This window comes from Solenopsis invicta, chromosome 4 (genome assembly GCF_016802725.1).
Source record: "Solenopsis invicta isolate M01_SB chromosome 4, UNIL_Sinv_3.0, whole genome shotgun sequence".
NCBI lineage: Eukaryota > Metazoa > Arthropoda > Insecta > Hymenoptera > Formicidae > Solenopsis > Solenopsis invicta.
The window spans coordinates 17,874,274-17,895,198 of record NC_052667.1 but is presented as its reverse complement, the minus strand read 5'-3'; the positions used below and the strand labels follow the sequence as shown (position 1 = coordinate 17,895,198).

General features: G+C 38.0%; 1 protein-coding gene across 1 annotated transcript; it reads right to left on the bottom strand.

Annotated features, from left to right (window-relative positions):
* Positions 1-13,024: 13,024 nt before the first annotated feature.
* On the bottom strand, positions 13,025-17,639 carry LOC113004598. Its single transcript, XM_026138395.2, has 2 exons — positions 13,860-17,639; positions 13,025-13,552 (listed from the first exon to the last, which is right to left on the bottom strand). The coding sequence occupies exons 1-2, from the start codon at positions 17,637-17,639 to the stop codon at positions 13,025-13,027; spliced, it is 4,308 nt and encodes a 1,435-aa protein (XP_025994180.2).
* Positions 17,640-20,925: the final 3,286 nt, after the last annotated feature.

The following is a 20,925-nucleotide window of genomic DNA, read 5'->3' as shown; positions in this document are numbered from 1 at the left end:
GAGTAATCATTACAATCTCGCTTACAGTCTATGGAGAAAAAATATGATGCCATCACCAACATGCCCATGTCAAAGAAGCAACCAGGATATCAATCATTGGCTGTTCTTTTGTTCCTCTTATTCGTAGATCCTCTCTTTTCCTATCTAAGAGATGTATATAATCTGTCAGAGTTTAATATCTTTTCCGTTCTCCAACACCCTTCACGCAAGCTGTGCCGCTTACTGTGGCAGTTCTCCAAATCCTGTAACACTCTGTTATAACTCAGCAATCATACACCGCTTCCCTCCCAGGGGATCCTCCCCCCCCCCACGTTATTCCTTTTATCTTCTTGTACCTCTACCCTCTACCACAGTATATCCAGTAGCGCAACTCCCTGTCGGCACCTTTGATCTTAGCGTGTACGAAATTGAACTGCACATGCGCGAGCTAAGTAGGTAACCAATCATAGATCTGCTCTTTGGTGCTGCACTAAAATGTTGTATCTCGCTTTCACTAAACTTGAAATGTATATGTATTTCATTTCAAGTACAACGGCTGTTCCCTTGTCATCCTTTTATCATTTCCCTCTCTTTTTCAAACGTATTATTTGCAAGTTGGTTGTTATATTTAAGATATAAATTAAATAAAAACGATATAAATAAGTAGTTAATCACGCAATATACTATTCAAACAATAAAAAATGTGTAAATAAAGAAAATATATATACAATTCAACAAATATTGATAAAAAAGAAAGTGTGTGTGTGTGTATATATATATATAGTTTCTGTAAAAAAATGCGTAAAATTTAAAAAAAACGTTGAGTGTAAATAAAGAGAAAACACTACCTTTAAAACTCAACTTGTGTAAAAACAAATATTACAAGCACTAGAACAACTTATAATTCTTTATTTTATCATTATAAACTAAGCCTAAATGTTTAATCACCAGGAATATTCATTATAATAAAGATAAAGCAATAACTTATGATTTAAATTCAGTTTTGCGAAAGCGAAATACCTCTAAGACTCAATTTGTGTAATTAAAAATATTACAAATATTAGAACAACTTATATTTATTCATTTTATCATTAAAAACTAAGTCTAAATATTTAATTACTGGAAATATTTATTATAATAAAGATGAAGCAATAACAGTAATGATTTTGATTCAGTTTTATGAAAGCGAAACATCTTGGTGATTCTAAACTTTTAATCTAAATCATAACTGTTTTTGCTTTATCTTTATTTTCATAAATATTTCTGGTGATTAAACATTTAGACTTAGTTTATAATGATAATATAAAGAAATTTAAGTTGTTATATTGCTTGTAATATTTTTAAGTACACAAGTTGAGTCTTAGAGGTAATTCGCTTTCGCAAAACTGAATCTAAATCATAACTGTTATTGCTTTATCTTTATTACAATGAATTTTTCTGATGATTAAACATTTAGATCTAGTTTATAATGATAAAATAAAGAAATTTAAGTTGTTCTAATACTTGTAATATTTTTAATTACATAAGTTGAGTCTTAGAGCTTTAAATCAGAGAGCACATTTTTACAGTGAAAGGTGAAATTTACATGGGACAAATTAGAAAGGTAAAAATAAGTTTGTTTATACACATTTGGCTTAAATAACTTTACTTTGTAATCATATACATAATTTATAGATTTTTAACTGATTATAAAAATTTGATACGAAGTGTATTTAAGAGTGATACGTAAAATCTTTCTATAAATGTTTAGATCATACGGGGAATAATAGAAACAATTAAAATAAGACTAATAATATTTATAAAACAAACATTATATTAACATTCTTATTAACCTAATATTAACATTATGTAATTATAAATGAATTAACTTCTAATAAAAATTTATATTTTGAAAGTTATACACAATTTCAAACTTTTTATATATAATAGTAGTATTTATACAATTCTTCTTCTTCTTGTAGTTTTCTATTTATTAATGCAGCTATTATAATTCTTGGCACAAGAAACAGGAACATAAACAGAAACAGAACATACCTTCCACATGCACGTATCTATTGCAACCATCTATGAATTTTACAGAAAATTATTAATATAAAAAATAAAAAAAAATATATATATAGATACATAGATGATAGATATAATATAAAATAAATATAATACTGAATTGCATATGTTTAAAAAAAAATTATAAAACAAAACAGTACCTATCATATTCCTTTGGAAATAAAAAGAAGTGTCTTTTCTCCGTAGTATTGTTACACTCCTTTACGACACACCATAAACTTGATTTAGAAGCTGACATCCTCTTTCCTTATATTTTATTATCTGTATCTTCCAAGAAGCTGCACCTGCAACAAAGCTAAGATCAAAGGTGCTTCTAGAAGAGAATAGAAAATCTGTATAAATCTTATAATTAAAATTTATACAGATCAACTATTCTCTGAACAAAGATTCTCCTCGACAGTTAATATTAATTTCCACTCAGTCACTGAACACCACTGAGCACTGAACACTTCTCACTATCTTTTTTTTTTTGACACAGCTTTTCACTTCGATTCTATACAGCTGATGTACAGCTAAACGTCTGCTCCCGCCAATTCTAACCGAATTCTACATGGCATTTAAATGTGTGACAGAAAGAGCTATAGAAAAACAGTAAGAGAAAATGCGACAGAAAATCTGTTATGTGATTGGTTATCTACTTAGCTCGCGCATGTGCAGTTCAATTTTGTACACGCTGAAATCGGGAGAGTTGCGCTACTGTATATACTGTGCCTCTACCTTCTGGACGCACGCCGGAGTTTATCGCGCGCGTGTGTACAGTCGTGTTCATTATAGTTGCGACACTTTTTCTTAGATGCGTCTCTGAACACGCAACTATAACACAAGCTGAGAACATGATTGGTTCTTACTTGTGGATCCAACCAATTACATTCGCCGCTCGATGAGCAAGGCTACATTCCAAAAACCATCAAAAAAAAGTGTCGCAACTATAATGAACACGACTGTACACACCAACACACACGCGTCTGCTCCGACTCTGGATCCTGCCATCTTGTCGGAGCTGGTCGGAGCTCGATTAAAGGGCCTCGCACATGAAATGCATAACATAACATAAGCACAGCATAAGATTAACGGACCAATGAAAATGTTATGTAAATCAATATGGCGACTTTATGCTAGATGCTCATTGACCCATAGGTCTTATGTTATGCTTATGTTATGTTATGCGTTTCATGTGCGAGGCCCTTAAGGCTCAAGCACACACTTTTGCATAGCTGCATAACCATATGCATTAAGGAATTGATTGGTCCATTTCCTTATGCATGCACTAATGGACCAATCAACTTCCTTATGCTTATGATTATGCAGCTATGCAAAAGTATGTGCTTGAGCCTTTAGACTCCCGGAACATTGTGAGTTTCTATGTAACGTCGCGTGCGCAAATACAGCCATAGAAACCAGCTTACCATTCGCAATCAAATTACGTGAATTCATTGCTACCAATCACTCTAAAGAAAAATTAGACTTTGGCACACTGGTCGTATCACTCCCGCCCAACCAATATCTAGGGAGTGGGTACCACTAAACAAGAAGAAGAAGAAGAAGCCTGAGTTAAGTTAAACCTCGTGCTCAACCGGTGGACTGCGTAGAATAGTCGAAATATGAAACAATACGATTATAAGGCACAAATTAATTTTAGAAATAGAAACATCATGTATGCAAAATTGCGTTGTCGTAAATCATAAAGGTACTAGAAAGAGTTACGCCCAACATTTTTCGGCCCTAGTGGAACCCAACTCAACTTGGTTTACCGTGCAAACACCCATTGTCATACACACAATGCAGAAACCTGTAAAAAAAGACTCACATGGACATCGAAAAGAGTTTTGGAGAGGAAAAACAGACAATAGAAGAGTTTATTTTTTTATATAAATTTATTTTATTTATATTATAAATAGTGTTATATTAAAAAGAATGATATTGTAAAAATGATATAAAAATATTATAAAAGTATTATAAAAGTAATATTATAAGTGGGAGGGTTCCGATAGCGCACATCCCGATAGCCCTCCAACCAATAATCTTGACTTATTTAACCCAACCTACGGAAAATCTCTAGGCATCTGCCATTGTGAGTGGTTTGTGTGCTATCGGGATGTGCGCTATCGGGACCTGCCGATTATAAGTGCTATATTATAAAGAATAAAATATATTTTGCCAGTCAATTTGTCACATTGTTGAACAAAGAGTTCTATACTATTAAATTTTAGTAGAATATATCTATTTAAACTATCTAGTTAAACTGTATGATCGTAGCTGCAGTACGACGTCTGTAGGACGTCCACAAGATATATTTAGAATGATTCGTAGTATCTAACATATTGGCCTAGTTTACACCCAGCACTTGATACGCGTACTAACTCGTAACTTTCTATTAATTTATCTTACTTTCGACAACGCGCGTATACATAATACATATATTTAATTATCTCGATTCATATTGTACCAACTTAATATATTATTTTTTAAATTTATTTCCGAAATTAAGATAATTTAATAGAAAATTACTAGTTAGTACGCGTATCAAGTGCTCGGTAAACTAGGACATTGGCCTAGTTTACACCGAGTACTTGATACACGAACTAACTAGTAATTTTTTATTAAATTATCGTAATAAATTTAAAGAATACTATATTAAGCTGGTACAATATGAATCGAGATAATTAAATATATGTATCATGTATACACGCATTGTCGAAAGTAAGATAATTTAATAAAAAGTTACGAGTTAGTACGCGTATCAAGTGCTCGGTGTAAACTAGGCCATTGGCCTAGCACTTGATACGCGTACTAACTCGTAACTTTCTATTAGTTTATCTTACTTTCGACAATGCGTGTATACATAATACATATATTTAATTATCTTGATTCATATTATACCAACTTAATATATTATTTTTTAAATTTATTTCCGAAATTAAGATAATTTAATAGAAAATTACTAGTTAGTACGTGTATCAAGTACTCGGTGCAAACTAGGCCAATCTCGATTCATATTGTACCAGTTTAGTATATTATTTTTTAAATTCATTACCAAAATTAAGATAATTTAATAGAAAATTACTATAATAGTACGCGTATCAAGTGCTTGGTGTAAACTAGGACAGTAAAGAGGAACCGATAGTTCATACATACATCGAAACAGTATAAAAAAGAATAAGAAAAGCTACGGAACGGTACCACTAATATTTTATTTGTATTTATCATAAATATTTACATAAATATTTTTGTAAATATTTATTCTTCATTTATTATAAATATTTTGGAAAATATTTAATAAATATTTTAACAATATTTTAGATAAAGATTTTTATAATCTTTTCCGTCATATATACAAAATATTTATAAAATATTTCTATAATATTTATAAAAAATATTTATAATAAACGTTTATTAATATTTATCATATATATTGTGTGCTATCTGGAAAAGAACCATTAAAAAACGTTTAAACAGAAACGTTTTTGAAACCATAGTTTAAAAAACGTAATTTTTACGTTTCTTCTGTAAATACTGTAAAAAAGTAATACTGTAAAAAACAGTTTTCTTAACATTAAATAAAATAGAAATGTTTTTTAAAGTAAAAAAATCAAAAATTTTTCTCAAAAATTTTTTCCGGAAATTTTCAAGCGGGCACTCATTCAAGTCGTAATCGTAAAAGAGTATAATTTTACATATGTTTATATAAATAATATGCTTTAATTATATGTTTCATTATTTCAATAACATATATTGACTTGATATACATGTGTTAACACAAAGTGTTCACAGATCAATCATCAGGCATCAATTCGCAGCAGTCTTACAGGTCAAGCAACGTTCGGCGAGGTTACGACTTGAAAGAGGGTAACCGCTTGAAAATTCCCAAAAAATTCTTGAAAAAGATTCCCAAAATTTTTTTATTTTAAATAACTTCTATTTTATTTAACATTAAGAAAACTATTTTTGACAATTAATTAGAAATTCTAAAAAAGTAGAAATTAAAAAATTTTTTTATCCGTAAAAAAACACGTTTCTATAATGGTTTCTTAAACGTTATTTTATCGGAAAAGAAACGTTTCAGTTAATGTTTCTCTGAGTGGACATTTTAACGCATGAGAAACGTTTCTAAAAATTGGTAATAAAATGTTTCGGAAAAACGTTTATAAAACGTTTTTGAAACGTATATGTGCTACTTGGGGAAGAAAGGGGGGAGAGAGAGAAAGAGAGACGGGGGGACCTTCGAATAAGTTTAAGCACGTTTACTCACGCACACGACGATTAGCTTATTGTTTCCACGATGATGTAAATCGTATTAATCAGTATTTTCATTGCCGCGTTTTGACTTATGGCTTTAACCAATCGTTCGACACTCTCATAACGACATAACCAATAACATCCAGTCGACTGCTTGATATCGTCGAGTGAACACGTGTTGTGTGATCGTTACGTAAACACGTGTTTCTCCGAGTAATTTTAACGCATTGAATGATTGTAGTAATCAGAGTAGTGATTAATAGTAATTAATAAAGTCGATCGATCGGTTCGTTGCGTAATTCCGTGTTTATCGATCAAGTGCAGAGTAAATAGTGTAAATGTGGTGAAATGTGAAAAAACTTCGGGGGATAGATCTGGATAAAGGACAAATTTAAATTAAATTGTTGCATCGTGGAAACAATAAGCTGGGGGCCTATTCTCGAAAAATATCGCTTACAAAAATACTACGGAACTCTATAATATATGTAACGTATACTATAGTATTTTCGTATATTTTCGTATGCGATATTTTCCGAGAATAGGCCCCCTGATCGCCGTGTGAGTGAGTAAACGCGCTTAAACTTGTTCGAAGGCCCCCCCCTGTCTCTCTCTTTCTCTTCTTTCTTCCCTTTTTGTGCGTTTTAAAAATACTACTTTTAACTTGCAAATGATATTTAAGTAATCTCATTTGCATTAAATTTTATAATTTGCGGACGTATGTACATTCATTATAATAACCCTTACGGAAATGGACTATTGTAACTATTAGTAAAGCTATTAATAAAACTATTGGATTATTCGTCATAGTTTTTTCGCGGATTATTGGGACGAACTATTACACAGAACTATTGAAAAATTATTTGAGCCCAATAGTCACTACAATTTATATAGTCATAAAAAATATGTATTGATAAATCAATAAATTAAACGTAATAAATTATAGTTTCCAAAAAAAAAATTTCTTTTTTTTCGTTCAAAAGAATTAAATAAAGAATAAATCTGAATTAAACATTTATGTACAAAATTTAATAACAATACAAATTGTTATTTTTACATGTAAAAATATAAAATTTGAATAATTATGACAAATAATTATGTGGAACAGCGAACCACATACACATCACATTTGAAAAAAAAACGAAAGCAAAATTCGTCTCGAAGTTACAACAATTAGTTCGCAAAAGTTTCACTGAAGTGCGATTTAAAATGATAATCACGGTGGCGCCTAGATATGCCTGTAGCCGCACTCGACTAACGAGAAAATCCCCCGCGGCATGGCCACCTAGTGGAAGCCGCGCAAGCAGCGAAGGCGCGAAGACTGGCGTCGCGAAAAAGCTTTGAGACCATAGACAAAGTCAGAGCCGTAGCTAGAACAAATTTTGTGAGGGTGCCTGGGGAAAAGTAGAGGGTGCTTGCAATTTAATCAAAATAACATTTTAGGATATCAATTTAATGCCTTTTTAACAAACTAAAAAGTAAAATATATTAATATAAAGATTACAAACACAAAATAATAATGTATTATATCTTTGTAGATATTATGTCTATGTATAAACAAAAAAGGAACGTTTTTCATTGCATTTATGCATACAACTAAAATATTAAACTCTTAACATTAAAAAATAATAGTAATATAATTAGAATAACTGCAGTCTTCTTTCTTTGGCATTATGAAATTCTCTTAAAAAAGAATTCATATTTATATTTGTAGTTTTTTTCTTTTCAAAGGCTAAAAATATAAGATTAGCCATTCTTTGGTGAGTCATAGACATTCTTTGTGATCGGTTAATTTTAGTTAGAACCGAAAATGTAGATTCACACAACGCAGTGCTACATGCAAACGTTCTACATGCTACTAAGTAATTGTAGGTATCATTGAATGCTACTCTTTGGTTATACAGCTTTGAAAACGTGTCTCCTTCTTCGTTACTTTTCTCAAGATAACTTTTAACTACCATTATTTCATGTTTTTGAGGAATCTTTATACCTAGTTTTTGCAGACATTCAGATTTTTGGAAATTTAGATCTTCTGCATTGATAACAGCATCCAAAATATCACTGTTTTGGGAAAAACGTCTCTTTAATTCAATAAGAATAATATCTAAAATTTCGAAAAATAGTGGTCTAAGTTTATCTTGGTCGTCCTCCTCATTAATGTGATGCATTATTAAAAAACCGTCTATATTTTTACTGCGTTTCCTTTGTCTTTGTGCTCTTTCTTCGTCTATATTTTCATTATTTGAAAATTCTTTCATTAAGTTTTTTATTTTTTCATATTCTTCACTAGTTCTTATCTTTTCAATTTGACTAATCACAGCCGTAATTATTACCATTGCATCCTTCAGGCTAGATTCTCTTGCTTGTAGAATTTTATCTGCAGGATGAAGAATTTCCAAAATAATTTTAAATATTATCATGCAAAATAAAAATTCTGGTTTCTTCATTACTTTTAATAAACCTATACTTTCAACAATATATTCGCCCTTAATCTGTTTGTTATTTTTAATAAATGCAAGAGCCTCAATAATTTTTGCGTAATTATTGTTAATAATTTGAGTAACGCACAAGTGTCCTGACCAACGTTGCTCTAACAAGCGTGCAAGTGGCTGTCCTTTATAAAAGTTAGATATTGATCCTCTTTTCAAGAAATTGTATAACATTGAGCACTGTTCAAAAAATTGTGTGGCAATTGGTATATCATTAATTGCCTTTATAATGACGAGATGTAGTCGATGATTTGAACAGTGTATGTATGGAATTTCTCGATTTAATTTTTTTTGGATTAAGGCTTGTACTCCTCCTTTGTGACCACTCATGACTGAAGCACCATCGTAGCATTGACTTAATATATTGAAGTGATCCAGTCCACATTCTTGGAGAAAATCGAGTGTCAAATTAGCAAAAGTTTCAGCATCCAATTTCTCAACGGACTTGATTCCCAAAATTGATTCATGTGCTTTCCCGTTTTTTATGTATCTAACACCAATAGCTATATTTTCTCTATTGTTTTTGTCACGCGTGCCATCTTCTAAAATCGTGTACCATGGAATATCAGCTGCTTTCACGTCCTGTACTATATCTAATCTAACCATCTTAGCCATAATTTCAATAATATCATTTTGAATTTGGGGTGATAAATATGTTGTATTAGCAGGTATTAATTTGGCACACTCCGCTAATTTGCTGTCTTTTTGCATGGTATATTTAAATAAATTATTGAATAAACTGTTTTCCTCTTCTGTTGTGATGTCATAAGTCCCTCGTGAAGCAAGTTCATTAACTGCCAAAAACTGAATAACTTCTGCTACAGATTTTACATAATATCTGTGGCGTTCAAGAACATCATTATTCAACACAGTACATATTCTTTGTTTAAATTTATTCTATTTTGTTTATCACACCACATTGACATGGCAGCAATGTGTACTTTAGACGTTTCGTGCCTCGGAATACCTTTATTTTTGCACAATGCGGTTTTCCAATTCGAAAATCCAGTTGAGATGAATGCATTTTCTTTAGATTGGTGCGCTTGAAACTGTCTACAGGGATAGCAAAAGATTGCATTCATTGATAATGAATATTCTAACCATTTATATTTATTGAACCAATCTGCTTGAAAACTTCTTTTATATTTGTCTTTGGGATACTGGTCACATTTTATTTGTACTATATTACCACCTATTTTGGATATATCATCGACAGATTGTATGACAAATACTTTAGTTTTTGATGTAGAAGTAGAACTGGAAGCAGAATAAGATGATAATTGCGACGATATCAATATTTCTGAATCACATGCGGCAGTGGATGTGGAAGGTTTTTGTTGTTTTATGATATATTTATCCATCTGCAATGTAAAGAAAAGATCTGCTTACGTTATTGAATAAGATGTATTGTGATGGTTTTTTTTTTTAGTAAAAATCCTATATTTGGATATTTTTTTCAAAGACATTACCATAACTTTTATAGAATTCTTACCACTCTTAGGTCATATACATACCTTAATTTATAGTTTTCAAATTTTATTAATCTGCTTAGTTGCTCACTTTTGCTACACTTTTGTAATTTATAATTTTAAGTAATCTCGAAATGCACTGTTACAAAATATCAATAAGTCAAGAACGGAAGTGCAATGAAAATAATAATCGAGCTAGAGCAATAATGCCAGAAACTGCCCGGTATGCAGTAGCATGGGAGGAGATAAACAAACAAGCGCGAATCGTTTATGCGATTCGCGCTTGTCGTCCCCTCCGCTTGTTATAGGATAGAATGATGTCTGGGTGCACCCGGGTGGGAAATCTGAACGCAGCCCTTGAGGGGCCCTCCATATGCTATTGCATGCTATCGGATTCAGTTTCGGGCATGGTGGAAGGGATAGCTGTTATACTTCTACCATGGTTTCGGGCATCACTCTAGATCTAAAGGATGAGACGTATTGTATATTGCGTAGACGAATCGTGTGCGATTGTGTAAAGATACATTAATCGTTACTTGTTCTGTTTAGAGGGTGCCAAAAAAATGTTTGAGGGTGCCGGGCACCCTCTGGCACCCCCTTGGCTACGGCCCTGGACAAAGTCTATGTTTGAGACTCAAAACGAAAGCAAATTGCTCGATTTTTGAAAGCACCGTAATATGTTTTTACGTGTAAAATAACTATTAATAATTGAATGTCTTGGATATTAAGCGTATTCGGTATTTCTAAAATGATTTATAAATGTTTTTTATTTCATAAATAATATACGTTAATAATAAACATTTAATTAGCTATACCAAATGTGTATAAAATACGTTTATTATTCGTTTAAATATTGCTGCAATAAAAACGTATAAATATAATTTACGCTTAAACTTTTATTAACATATTTAAAAAGTATATCATACCTGGATATTAAATCCTATTTTTGATACGTTATTTATAGGGACACCTTTTACAAATCATAAACATATTTAAGAAACGTTTAATTAGTATATGGTAGTATTTTATAGTATTTTTATACGTGTTATAAACGTAAATACATTTCTGGCATTTTATAAACCATTTTTCAACGTATAAAATACGTTCCGTATTATATATACGTAATAAGAATGATTGTTCAGTGAACTCGGTTTCGGTGATTTAAGATTTGACGAACGAGCACTGGAAGCCGGTTTTTTCTCAGAGAAAGAACGCGGGAGCTGTGAATTTTGAATTCGCGCGATACTGCTAGCGAGCGTTGAGAGCGCGAAAGACAGCAATACCGCGAACGACGAGGAAAGAGAGAGCGCGAGAGAACGATGACGACATACGCGAACAGGAGATAACCGAGAGGTGTGGCGCTCGAGTGCAGGAACGGACGACAGGAGGTGATCAAGGATGCACTAAATGTACAGTTTTGTCGGTTCTCACAAAGTGTTTATTATCACTTGTCACAAAGTTTCTACTGTCACTGATAACTCGGATCGAGAGCACTACAATGTTCGGTATCGATATAGAGAAGTCTGATTCTGTTCGCGCGGTCACTTTTGCAAAAGGGAATTTGAATCGATCGCGTTTCTCTCGCTTCTGAGGCGTCGGGCTCTCGAACAATAGCACGAACCCCGGAAAAACGGTGCTCCGCGAAGGAGAGTCGGGAGGAGCGAATTGTTCCCGAAATGAAGATTATTGGCCAAGCGGCCCTCCTGATAGGAGTTACCGATTTGAACGAACGAGCGCGTACCGTTCAATTCGGTGTTTTGAAAATATCGATGTTCGTTGACTCTCCTTCGCTCGCGCCTTGGCGCGAAACTTGTTTGCTTCGGAGATGAGCAAATTAACGGGCAGAGATGCTCGTGAAAAGAATAACAGAATCCTCGGATTTGACCGTGACGGGAGACAAATAGAGATGAAAAACAACTTCAAAGATATTTACAAGTATCAGTGTCAAGATTGCCTTAATAATTATTGCGAGGAACAGAATTATAATTTTCAATCGAACAGTTATCAGTTTTGAAAATTTATGCGATATGCTAAAATACAATATATATAATAAAATTTGCGATTAAATACATTTGGTTCTGAACATACCGCCCGCCTCGAAATATTCGTTTCGAAAGATGAACTCGGCGTCTTCCGAGTAAGGATAGAGCGAGGCGATCGATATGTGCGCTATTTCGGAGGCTCGCCGTCGGTGTTCGATTGTTGCTCAATGTCGATCGGCAGAAAACAAAGTTTACTCAGCGGACGCTTGTATTCCGACGTAGCTGTTTTTACGGTGACAACTCGCGAGAGCCCGTCGGAGCCAGGATGACACATTATTATACGGCCCAATTCCCATTTGCACGGCGGAAGAAGCGAGTTTCTAAGCAAGGCTAGCTGCCCAACGCGAACATCGGTTTGAAGTCGGCGTCTCCACTTAGTTCTCTGCTGGAGAGTATTAACATAATCACTCTGCCAGATTTTCCAAAATTGTTCCGTCATCTGGCGAACGAGCTGCCATCGCGTGAGGCGATTTTCTTTAATATTGAGCGTAGACGGTCCAGGGCGAGCGGTTAATGCACCGCCGATCAAAAAATGTCCCGGCGTTAAAGGTTCATAATCGTCGAGCGCGTCAGAGAGCGGCGCTAGCGGCCTTGAGTTGAGGCATGCTTCGATGCCACAGAGGAGAGTGGACATCTCTTCGTATGTGAGCGTATGAGCTCCTATCATGCGACGGAGATGATGCTTGACACTTTGCACCCCCGCCTCCCAGAGACCGCCGAAGTGAGGCACGGACGGAGGTATGAAGTGTCAGCTGGTGTTGTCGGTGGCGGTTCGATTTAGAAAATCCGAGTTGCGCAGCGCTGCGCGAAAGGCGATCGTCATTTCTCGGTCGGCGCCGACGAACGTGGTTCCGTTGTCTGAGTAGATGGACTTAGGAAGACCTCGTCGAGCAACGAACCTGGCATATGCCGCTAGAAACGTAGGAGTGGCGTACCCGTCTACAATCTCCAGATGGGCGGCACGAGTGGCCATGCAGATGAATATGACAATGTATGCCTTTCGCGACGCGATTCCACGACCGGACATAGATCGGATGAGAATGGGTCCAGCATAGTCAAGGCCGCAACTCAGGAAGGCGCGCGAAGGAGGCGACACTCGCACTTGAGGGAGATTTCCCATGAGTTGTGTCGGAATCGCGGCGCGTTCGCGTGCGCATACAACGCACTTATGAATCGCGGCTCTGACGACACTGCGTCCACGAAGCAGCCAAAATTCCTGCCGCATCACATTGAGAGTCAGTTGAGTGCCAGCATGGAGTGATCGCAAATGAGCGTTCTGCACGATCAACTCAACCAACGGGTGAGATGTTAGCACAATAGGATGTTTGGTGGTGAACGGGAGCGGGGCATGAGCCGCCCGCCAACGCGAATTAGTTCCTCTTCGTCGAGGAACGGAGTGAGCAGATTGAGACTGCTTTTCGAGGCGAGAGGTTTTCCTGACCGAAGAGCGTGTCGGTCGAGTGGAAATGAATCTCTCTGAATATATTTCAGCCAAAAGACTCGAGCGTACCGGATCTCGCCAGCGGAGAGAGAGAGAGAGACCCGTCCCGCTGAATTCCGCGCGGCAAGGAGCGATCACGTACCCGAGACACAAACCGCAGGATGTATGCCGTGACCCGGAGCAGTTTCGGCCATGACGAATATCGCGAAGCAAGATCCCACGGCTCCAGCTGCCCGACCAGGTTCACGGTTTTCTCAGATCTTTGTTCGGGTAGCTCTCCGGCAGGAGTGGGGGCGATCGGCGATGGCCAGTCAGAGCTGGCGAGACGCAACCATGACGGACCACTCCACCAGAGATCGTGTGACGCGAGCTGACTCCCGAGAATGCCGCGAGACGCGCAATCAGCGGGATTGTCATCAGTGGAGACGTGCCGCCAAGCGGCATTAGGGAGGCGGGTTTGAATATCGGCGATACGATTTGAGACAAACGTCCTCCACTGCGACAGGTGTTGAGTCACCCAGGCGAGAACCACTGTGGAATCCGTCCAACAGTAACACGGAGTCGTGTCTGGAAGCCGCAGTGACTCCAGTGTAAATTCCACAAGGCGGGAGAGTAACACGGCCGCAGCCAGTTCCAGCCGTGGCACGCTCCACGGTTTTATTGGCGCAACTTTCGATTTGCTGAGAAGCAGCATCGACGACCGTTCGTCCGATAACGAGGCTAAGTGACTGTATACGGCGGCCGCGTAGGCTTTCTGAGACGCGTCTGAAAATCCGTGTACTTCGCACATGACGGTGTCCGCACCCTTCCGTATCCACCGATCAATGAGGAGGCCATCGATGGCCTTGAGAGAGTTCTCGATCGACAACCATTCATCGCCTAGACTAGCATTAATATCCTCATCCCAGTCGACGCGGATTTGCCACAGCTTCTGAAGAAAGATTTTGGCGCGGATTGTTACTGGGGCGCTCCAGCCGAGGGGATCGAAAAGACGCGCAATGACCGAGAGAATCGACCTCTTCGTACGAGGAATCGAGGATGGAACGGACACGCGGAATTGAAACGCGTCCTGCGACGGACTCCAGCTAATTCCCAGAATTTTCAGCTGCTCGTCTTCCTGCAGAGTTTTGCTACAGGCGAGACCATGATTCTCTTCAGGAATGTCGTCGAGCAGTCGAGAGGAGTTGCTTGACCATTTTCGCAACTGAAACCCGCCCCGGCCCAACACCGCGCACGTCTGATCGCGCGTCTGACGCAGGAGCGGAATGTCATCGGCGCCAAAGAGCACGTCGTCGACGTATATGTTATCCTGAAGGACTGACATGGCGAGTGGAAATGCCGGTCCTTCATCGTAGAGAAGTTGGCGCAGTATTCGAAGCGCCAGGAACGGAGCGGCTGCGGTTCCGTATGTGACCGTGAGTAATTTATATTCGCGAGGGCAACTAGAGTCGTTTTTGCACCAGAGAATGCGTTGATAATTCACGTCCCGCGGATCGACAAGAATTTGTCGATACATTTTTGCGATGTCCGCTGAATAAACGTATCTGAATTGACACCAACGCAAAATAACCGCGGTTAACTCGGTCTGAAGCTTCGGTCCAGCTAACATATGATCATTGAGTGAGGTCGCGTTGGAGGTAATGCTCGATGCATTAAATATTACCCTGAGACGCGTAGTGCTACTTCCGTCGCGGATGACAGGATGATGAGGAATGAACACGCATTGAGACGATTCGGAGAGCGGAGGCGACTCCCGCATGTGACCCATCTCTTCATATTCGCGTAAAAATTCCGAATACTCCTTCTGAAGATCCGGCGATTTTTGAAATCGACGGAGTAAGCTGCTGAGATAGCGAGCAGCGGTGCCGCGAGATGATCCGATTTTGATCGGCGGACCATTTTTGAATGGTAGACGGACGATGTACCGCCCATCAGAGCAACGCGAATGCGTTTTAAGAAAATGCTCCTCACATTGTAACTCGTCCGGAGTGAGCACCACCTTCCGCGGAATCTCCTCCACTTCCCAGAATCGTCTCAATGCCTGGTCAAGGGTGGGCGAATCACCGCGTGAGCACGTTACTTGCGAGCAACAATGAACGGATGCCGACGAGAGGAACGGCGAAGAGGACGTCGGTCCGGAGAGTACCCATCCAAAGATGGTGTTCTGCGCGTAAGGCTGACCGAATTCTCCTTTCCGACGGCCATCGAGGAGAATCTCACCGTAGAGATCGGCACCGATGATAACTTCAATCGGCGCAGCGCTTGTTGGATCTGAGTCGGCCAGCGAGAGGCCGTCTAAATGACTCCACGACCCTTGAGACGCGGCGCGCGACGGAGAATATGGTGTGAGTGAACGCATGATAGTCGCAATGACTGAAAAAGCCGGCTCGGGCGAGTGGATCGACGAGATTTCGAATTTAGCGGCGTATCTACACGATCCGGCATCCACGCATCCGACCCCGGAAATCGAGACAGGTAGACGAAGGCGCCGCAATTTCAATTCCCGACTTAAACGTTCTGAAATGAGCGTAAGTTCCGATCCGGGGTCGAGGAGAGCGCGAACGGTGCGCGTTCGACCGAGGGGGGAAGTTACAAGAATTTGTGCGGTGGCAAGAAACACCGGCGGTCGAGATTGGAAATCGCAAGCCGCGGACATCGAAATTGCAGTTGAGACTTCCGTCGTTTCGGAGAGCGTCGACGCGTTTGGAGCGATGGCGGTGACCGCAGACACGGAACCCGGGTCAACGTGAAGGAGAGTGTGATGTCGTTTTTGACATGTCCGACATGAATACTTGCTCGGGCAAGATTGAGTGGCGTGCTTCGTACTGAGACAATTTAGACAGCGCTTTGCCTGTTTGACTACCTCCACTCGTTGACTCGGACTCCGGTTCAAAAATTGAGCGCATTTATTTACATAATGAGAAGCGTTACAAAGCGGGCATGAGATCGTAGATGCAGTCGAAGCCGTCACTTGTGATCCCTTCGCACGACTGGTCGAGGTGGTCGAACTTGAGGGACTGAGCTCTTCTAGCGCGCGAGCGCGTGCTGCAAGGAACTTGTCGAGATCCTCGAACGTAGGAATGGTCGCGTCTTCGCTTCCCTTTAGTTTCCACGCTTTTCGCGTAGAGCTATCGAGCCTTCGCGAGACTGTGTGAACTAGGATGTCGTTCAGAATCTCTTCGGAGGATCTGTTCAGCTTTTTTAGCGAAGCGATAGCGCGATTCGCCTTATCGCGAAGGTCGTTTAATTCAGCCGCCGACTCCCGATTGACTGAAGGCAGATTGAGCAGCGCGGCAATATGAACGTCGACGAGGCGACGCTTATTGTCGTAACGCGAGAGCAGAATCTTCCACGCGATGTCAAAGTTGTCGGCGGTGACTGGTACAGTTTTAATCGCGTCGAGAGCGCTACCCGTTAGACTTGACGCTAGAAAGTGCATGCGGGAAAACGCGGTTAATTCCTTGTTTTGAATTATCAGCGAAGAAAAGCGATCGCGAAAACTCTCCCAATCTTCGGGTTTGCCCGAGAATGGTGGAATTTTAATCGGCGGTAAGTGAGACACGGAGGAGGACGCGGGATCCGCGTATCGAAACGTAGGACTTGCCAAGGAAGCTGCGGGCGACACGGGCTCTAATTCCTCCAGGCACTCCGTCATGTAGTCGAGGGCCGTCCGGAAAAGCTCCTCGTGTTCGTCGAACTGCTGCAGTGCAAAGTACTCGACACCCTTCTTCTGGTCCTCGGGAGTGACATGCATCAGGGCTGCATGAGCGTTTACGCACTGGCCCCAAGCGTCCTTGAGCGCGTTGATTCTAGATCGAATCTTCGCGGGAGTGTAGTTATTTCTTCCCAGTTTTTTGAAATTGGAAAGAGCGTTTGCGATCGAATGAAGCAGCGTCTGCTGCTTCGCTAGCAACTCGGTCATTGTCCCGGTCGTCAATCACAACTGCACTGATTTGATGTTGAGAACGTCGGCCTGTTCGGCGCGATAATCTCACGAGACTCACCGCGATCCGGCTCGAAGGACCAAAATGTTCAGTGAACTCGGTTTCGGTGATTTAAGATTTGACGAACGAGTACTGGAAGCCGGTTTTTTTTTCAGAGAAAGAACGCGGGAGCTGTGAATTTTGAATTCGCGCGATACTGCTAGCGAGCGTTGAGAGCGCGAAAGACAGCAATACCGCGAACGACGAGGAAAGAGAGAGCGCGAGAGAGCGACGACGACATACGCGAACAGGAGATAACCGAGAGGTGTGGCGCTCGAGTGCAGGAACGGACGACAGGAGGTGATCAAGGATGCACTAAATGTACAGTTTTGTCGGTTCTCACAAAGTGTTTATTATCACTTGTCACAAAGTTTCTACTGTCACTGATAACTCGGATCGAGAGCACTACAATGTTCGGTATCGATATAGAGAAGTCTGATTTCATTCGCGCGGTCACTTTTGCAAAAGGGAATTTGAATCGATCGCGTTTCTCTCGCTTCTGAGGCGTCGGGCTCTCGAACGATAGCACGAACCCCGGAAAAACGGTGCTCCGCGAAGGAGAGTCGGGAGGAGCGAATTGTTCCCGAAATGAAGATTATTGGCCAAGCGGTCCTCCTGATGGGAGTTACCGATTTGAACGAACGAGCGCGTACCGTTCAATTCGGTGTTTTGAAAATATCGATGTTCGTTGACTCTCCTCGCGCCTTGGCGCGAAACTTGTTTGCTTCGGAGATGAGCAAATTAACGGGCAGAGATGCTCGTGAAAAGAATAACAGAATCCTCGGATTTGACCGTGACGGGAGACAAATAGAGATGAAAAACAACTTCAATGATATTTACAAGTATCAGTGTCAAGATTGCCTTAATAATTATTGCGAGGAACAGAATTATAATTTTCAATCGAACAGTTATCAGTTTTGAAAATTTATGCGATATGCTAAAATACAATATATATAATAAAATTTGCGATTAAATACATTTGGTTCTGAACAATGATTATTATAAACGTATATTGCATTAACGTATAAAAACCGTTTTACCTATATACATATCTGCCACATACCTATACTTGTATTATACCATACTTGCGTTTAATAAACGTATAAAACAATCCAGTTCTTATTGGGTTTATTGTGAATAGTTGACTAATAATCATTTATATAATAACTATTAAAAGTAATGTGCTGGTGATTATTCTAAATAACCTGATTATGAAATCAATAATCATTCCATAAAAAAACTATTGGGGAATGATTATTGCAAGTAATCTCATTATGAAATCAACAATCACTCATTCAAAAACTATTAGGAAATGATTATTGCGAATAATCCAATTATTGGATGCTACATAATCACTATTAAAGAATGAATAATCACTATTGTAAGTCAATAGTGATTATTGCCTTTCCAATAGTTCATTTCCGTAAGGAAATGTAAACTTACTCGAAGATTTTACGGTCATCCCGATATTTGACGGCTGGATGAAAGAGATCGAAATTTGACAAGTTAAATGTAACATAATTAAAGTGACAGAGAGAGAGAGAGAGAGAAAAAAAGAAAAAGTTTAAATAACAATGTGCAGTCCGTGTTCTTTTGTCAGTCATTTGAGCGCAGAAAGCGCCTCACTGAAACATCCGCGTGTAACAGTGAGTCGTTCCTGTCTACCACTTGTATCCGACTCGTCATACGCTAAATAATTTTCTTGTAACTTGAAAACTAAGTCCCGGACAAATTTTTGCAAAAGGAAAAATCGTCTCAGAATTCGATTACGAATATGCCAGCTTCGGGACCAATATTGAATCACCCTGTATAAACATAAACTATAAATTTTGATAATACAATAAGCTTTAATCTAAAATACATAGCTTTTTAATAAAATATGTTATTCATTAATATTTAATATTTTATTATATATAATATTTAAATTATATAACATTTAATACATATGTATAATAACATATTAATTAATTTAATATGCTATTTAATGGCCATTTTATTTGGGAGGAAAATTCTACTCAAAATATAAATAAATAATAACGTATATTATATCAAGTAAAAGTTTTCTCCAAAAAAACGTTTTGGAATATAAACTTAAAATATAAAGAAAGTAATTATACATCTAGCAGCAAGGAATATATATTTGATTTACAGAATCATATCTGTTTATATGCAGCCACAGACGTTATATCTAGGCGCCACCGCGGCCGACTCCCCAGCTCATAACTTCAGTGAGATTTTTAGGAGCTGCTTGTTGTAACCTCGAGACAAAAGGCCTGTTCGTGTTGCTGCCCTTTTTGAATTAATTTCTTTGTCGTCTCTCTGTTTCTTACGATCAAATATATATTTATCTCATCTCAAGTGCAAAAATTTTTGGGGATTTCAAGCAACTCAAACAAACCTAAATACTCGCTCTCATTCTTTTCAAATGTGACGTGTGTGGAACGCTGTCCTACATAAATTTTTATAATTTTTGCATGTAAATAACAATTTATATTATTATTTAATCTTGTACAAAAATTAAATATTTAATTCAAATTTACTTTTTTTTAACAAAAAGGATACAAAAAAAATTTTTTTTGTAAACTAAACATTTATTACGTTTTACATTAATGTATTTTGTCTTAATAAATTTACCTGGGTTCCAATATTATTTTTAATGTCTTAATACTGTATTTTCGATGCAGAAATTCCAATCGATTCGGATTACTTTTTTTTTGTTGTCGGTTTTAATTTCACATTTTCGGCAGGATTAATACTACTTTTATTAACAAATATCATTTTTTACTAAATGAAATCCTAATCGTGCAATATAAAATAATGTCCAAGCAACGTCCATAAAAGTCCTTTTTATGTTCGAGACGTTCTAATGACGTCCATTTGGCGTTGGAAGGTAGTGCATTGTACATCCAAAGAATGTTTCCTAAAGGTCTACAATACACAATTGGTATGTGACTGGACATCAAGATATGTCAAGACTGCGACGTCCATTGGACGCCCAAAGGACATCTTTGTGCTACTTGGGATGTTTTTATTTTCCTTTATATTTTAATTTTAGTTTATAACTTAAATATTTTGTCTTAAAATAATGGCATATATCTTACACTGAAAAAAATATTTGTAGAATCAACAAATGACGTTCATTAATTTGAATTTCAAATATTTAATTTCAAATATTGATACAATAATATAATATAATTTAGGAAATTGTAACAACCCGCTTTTCTT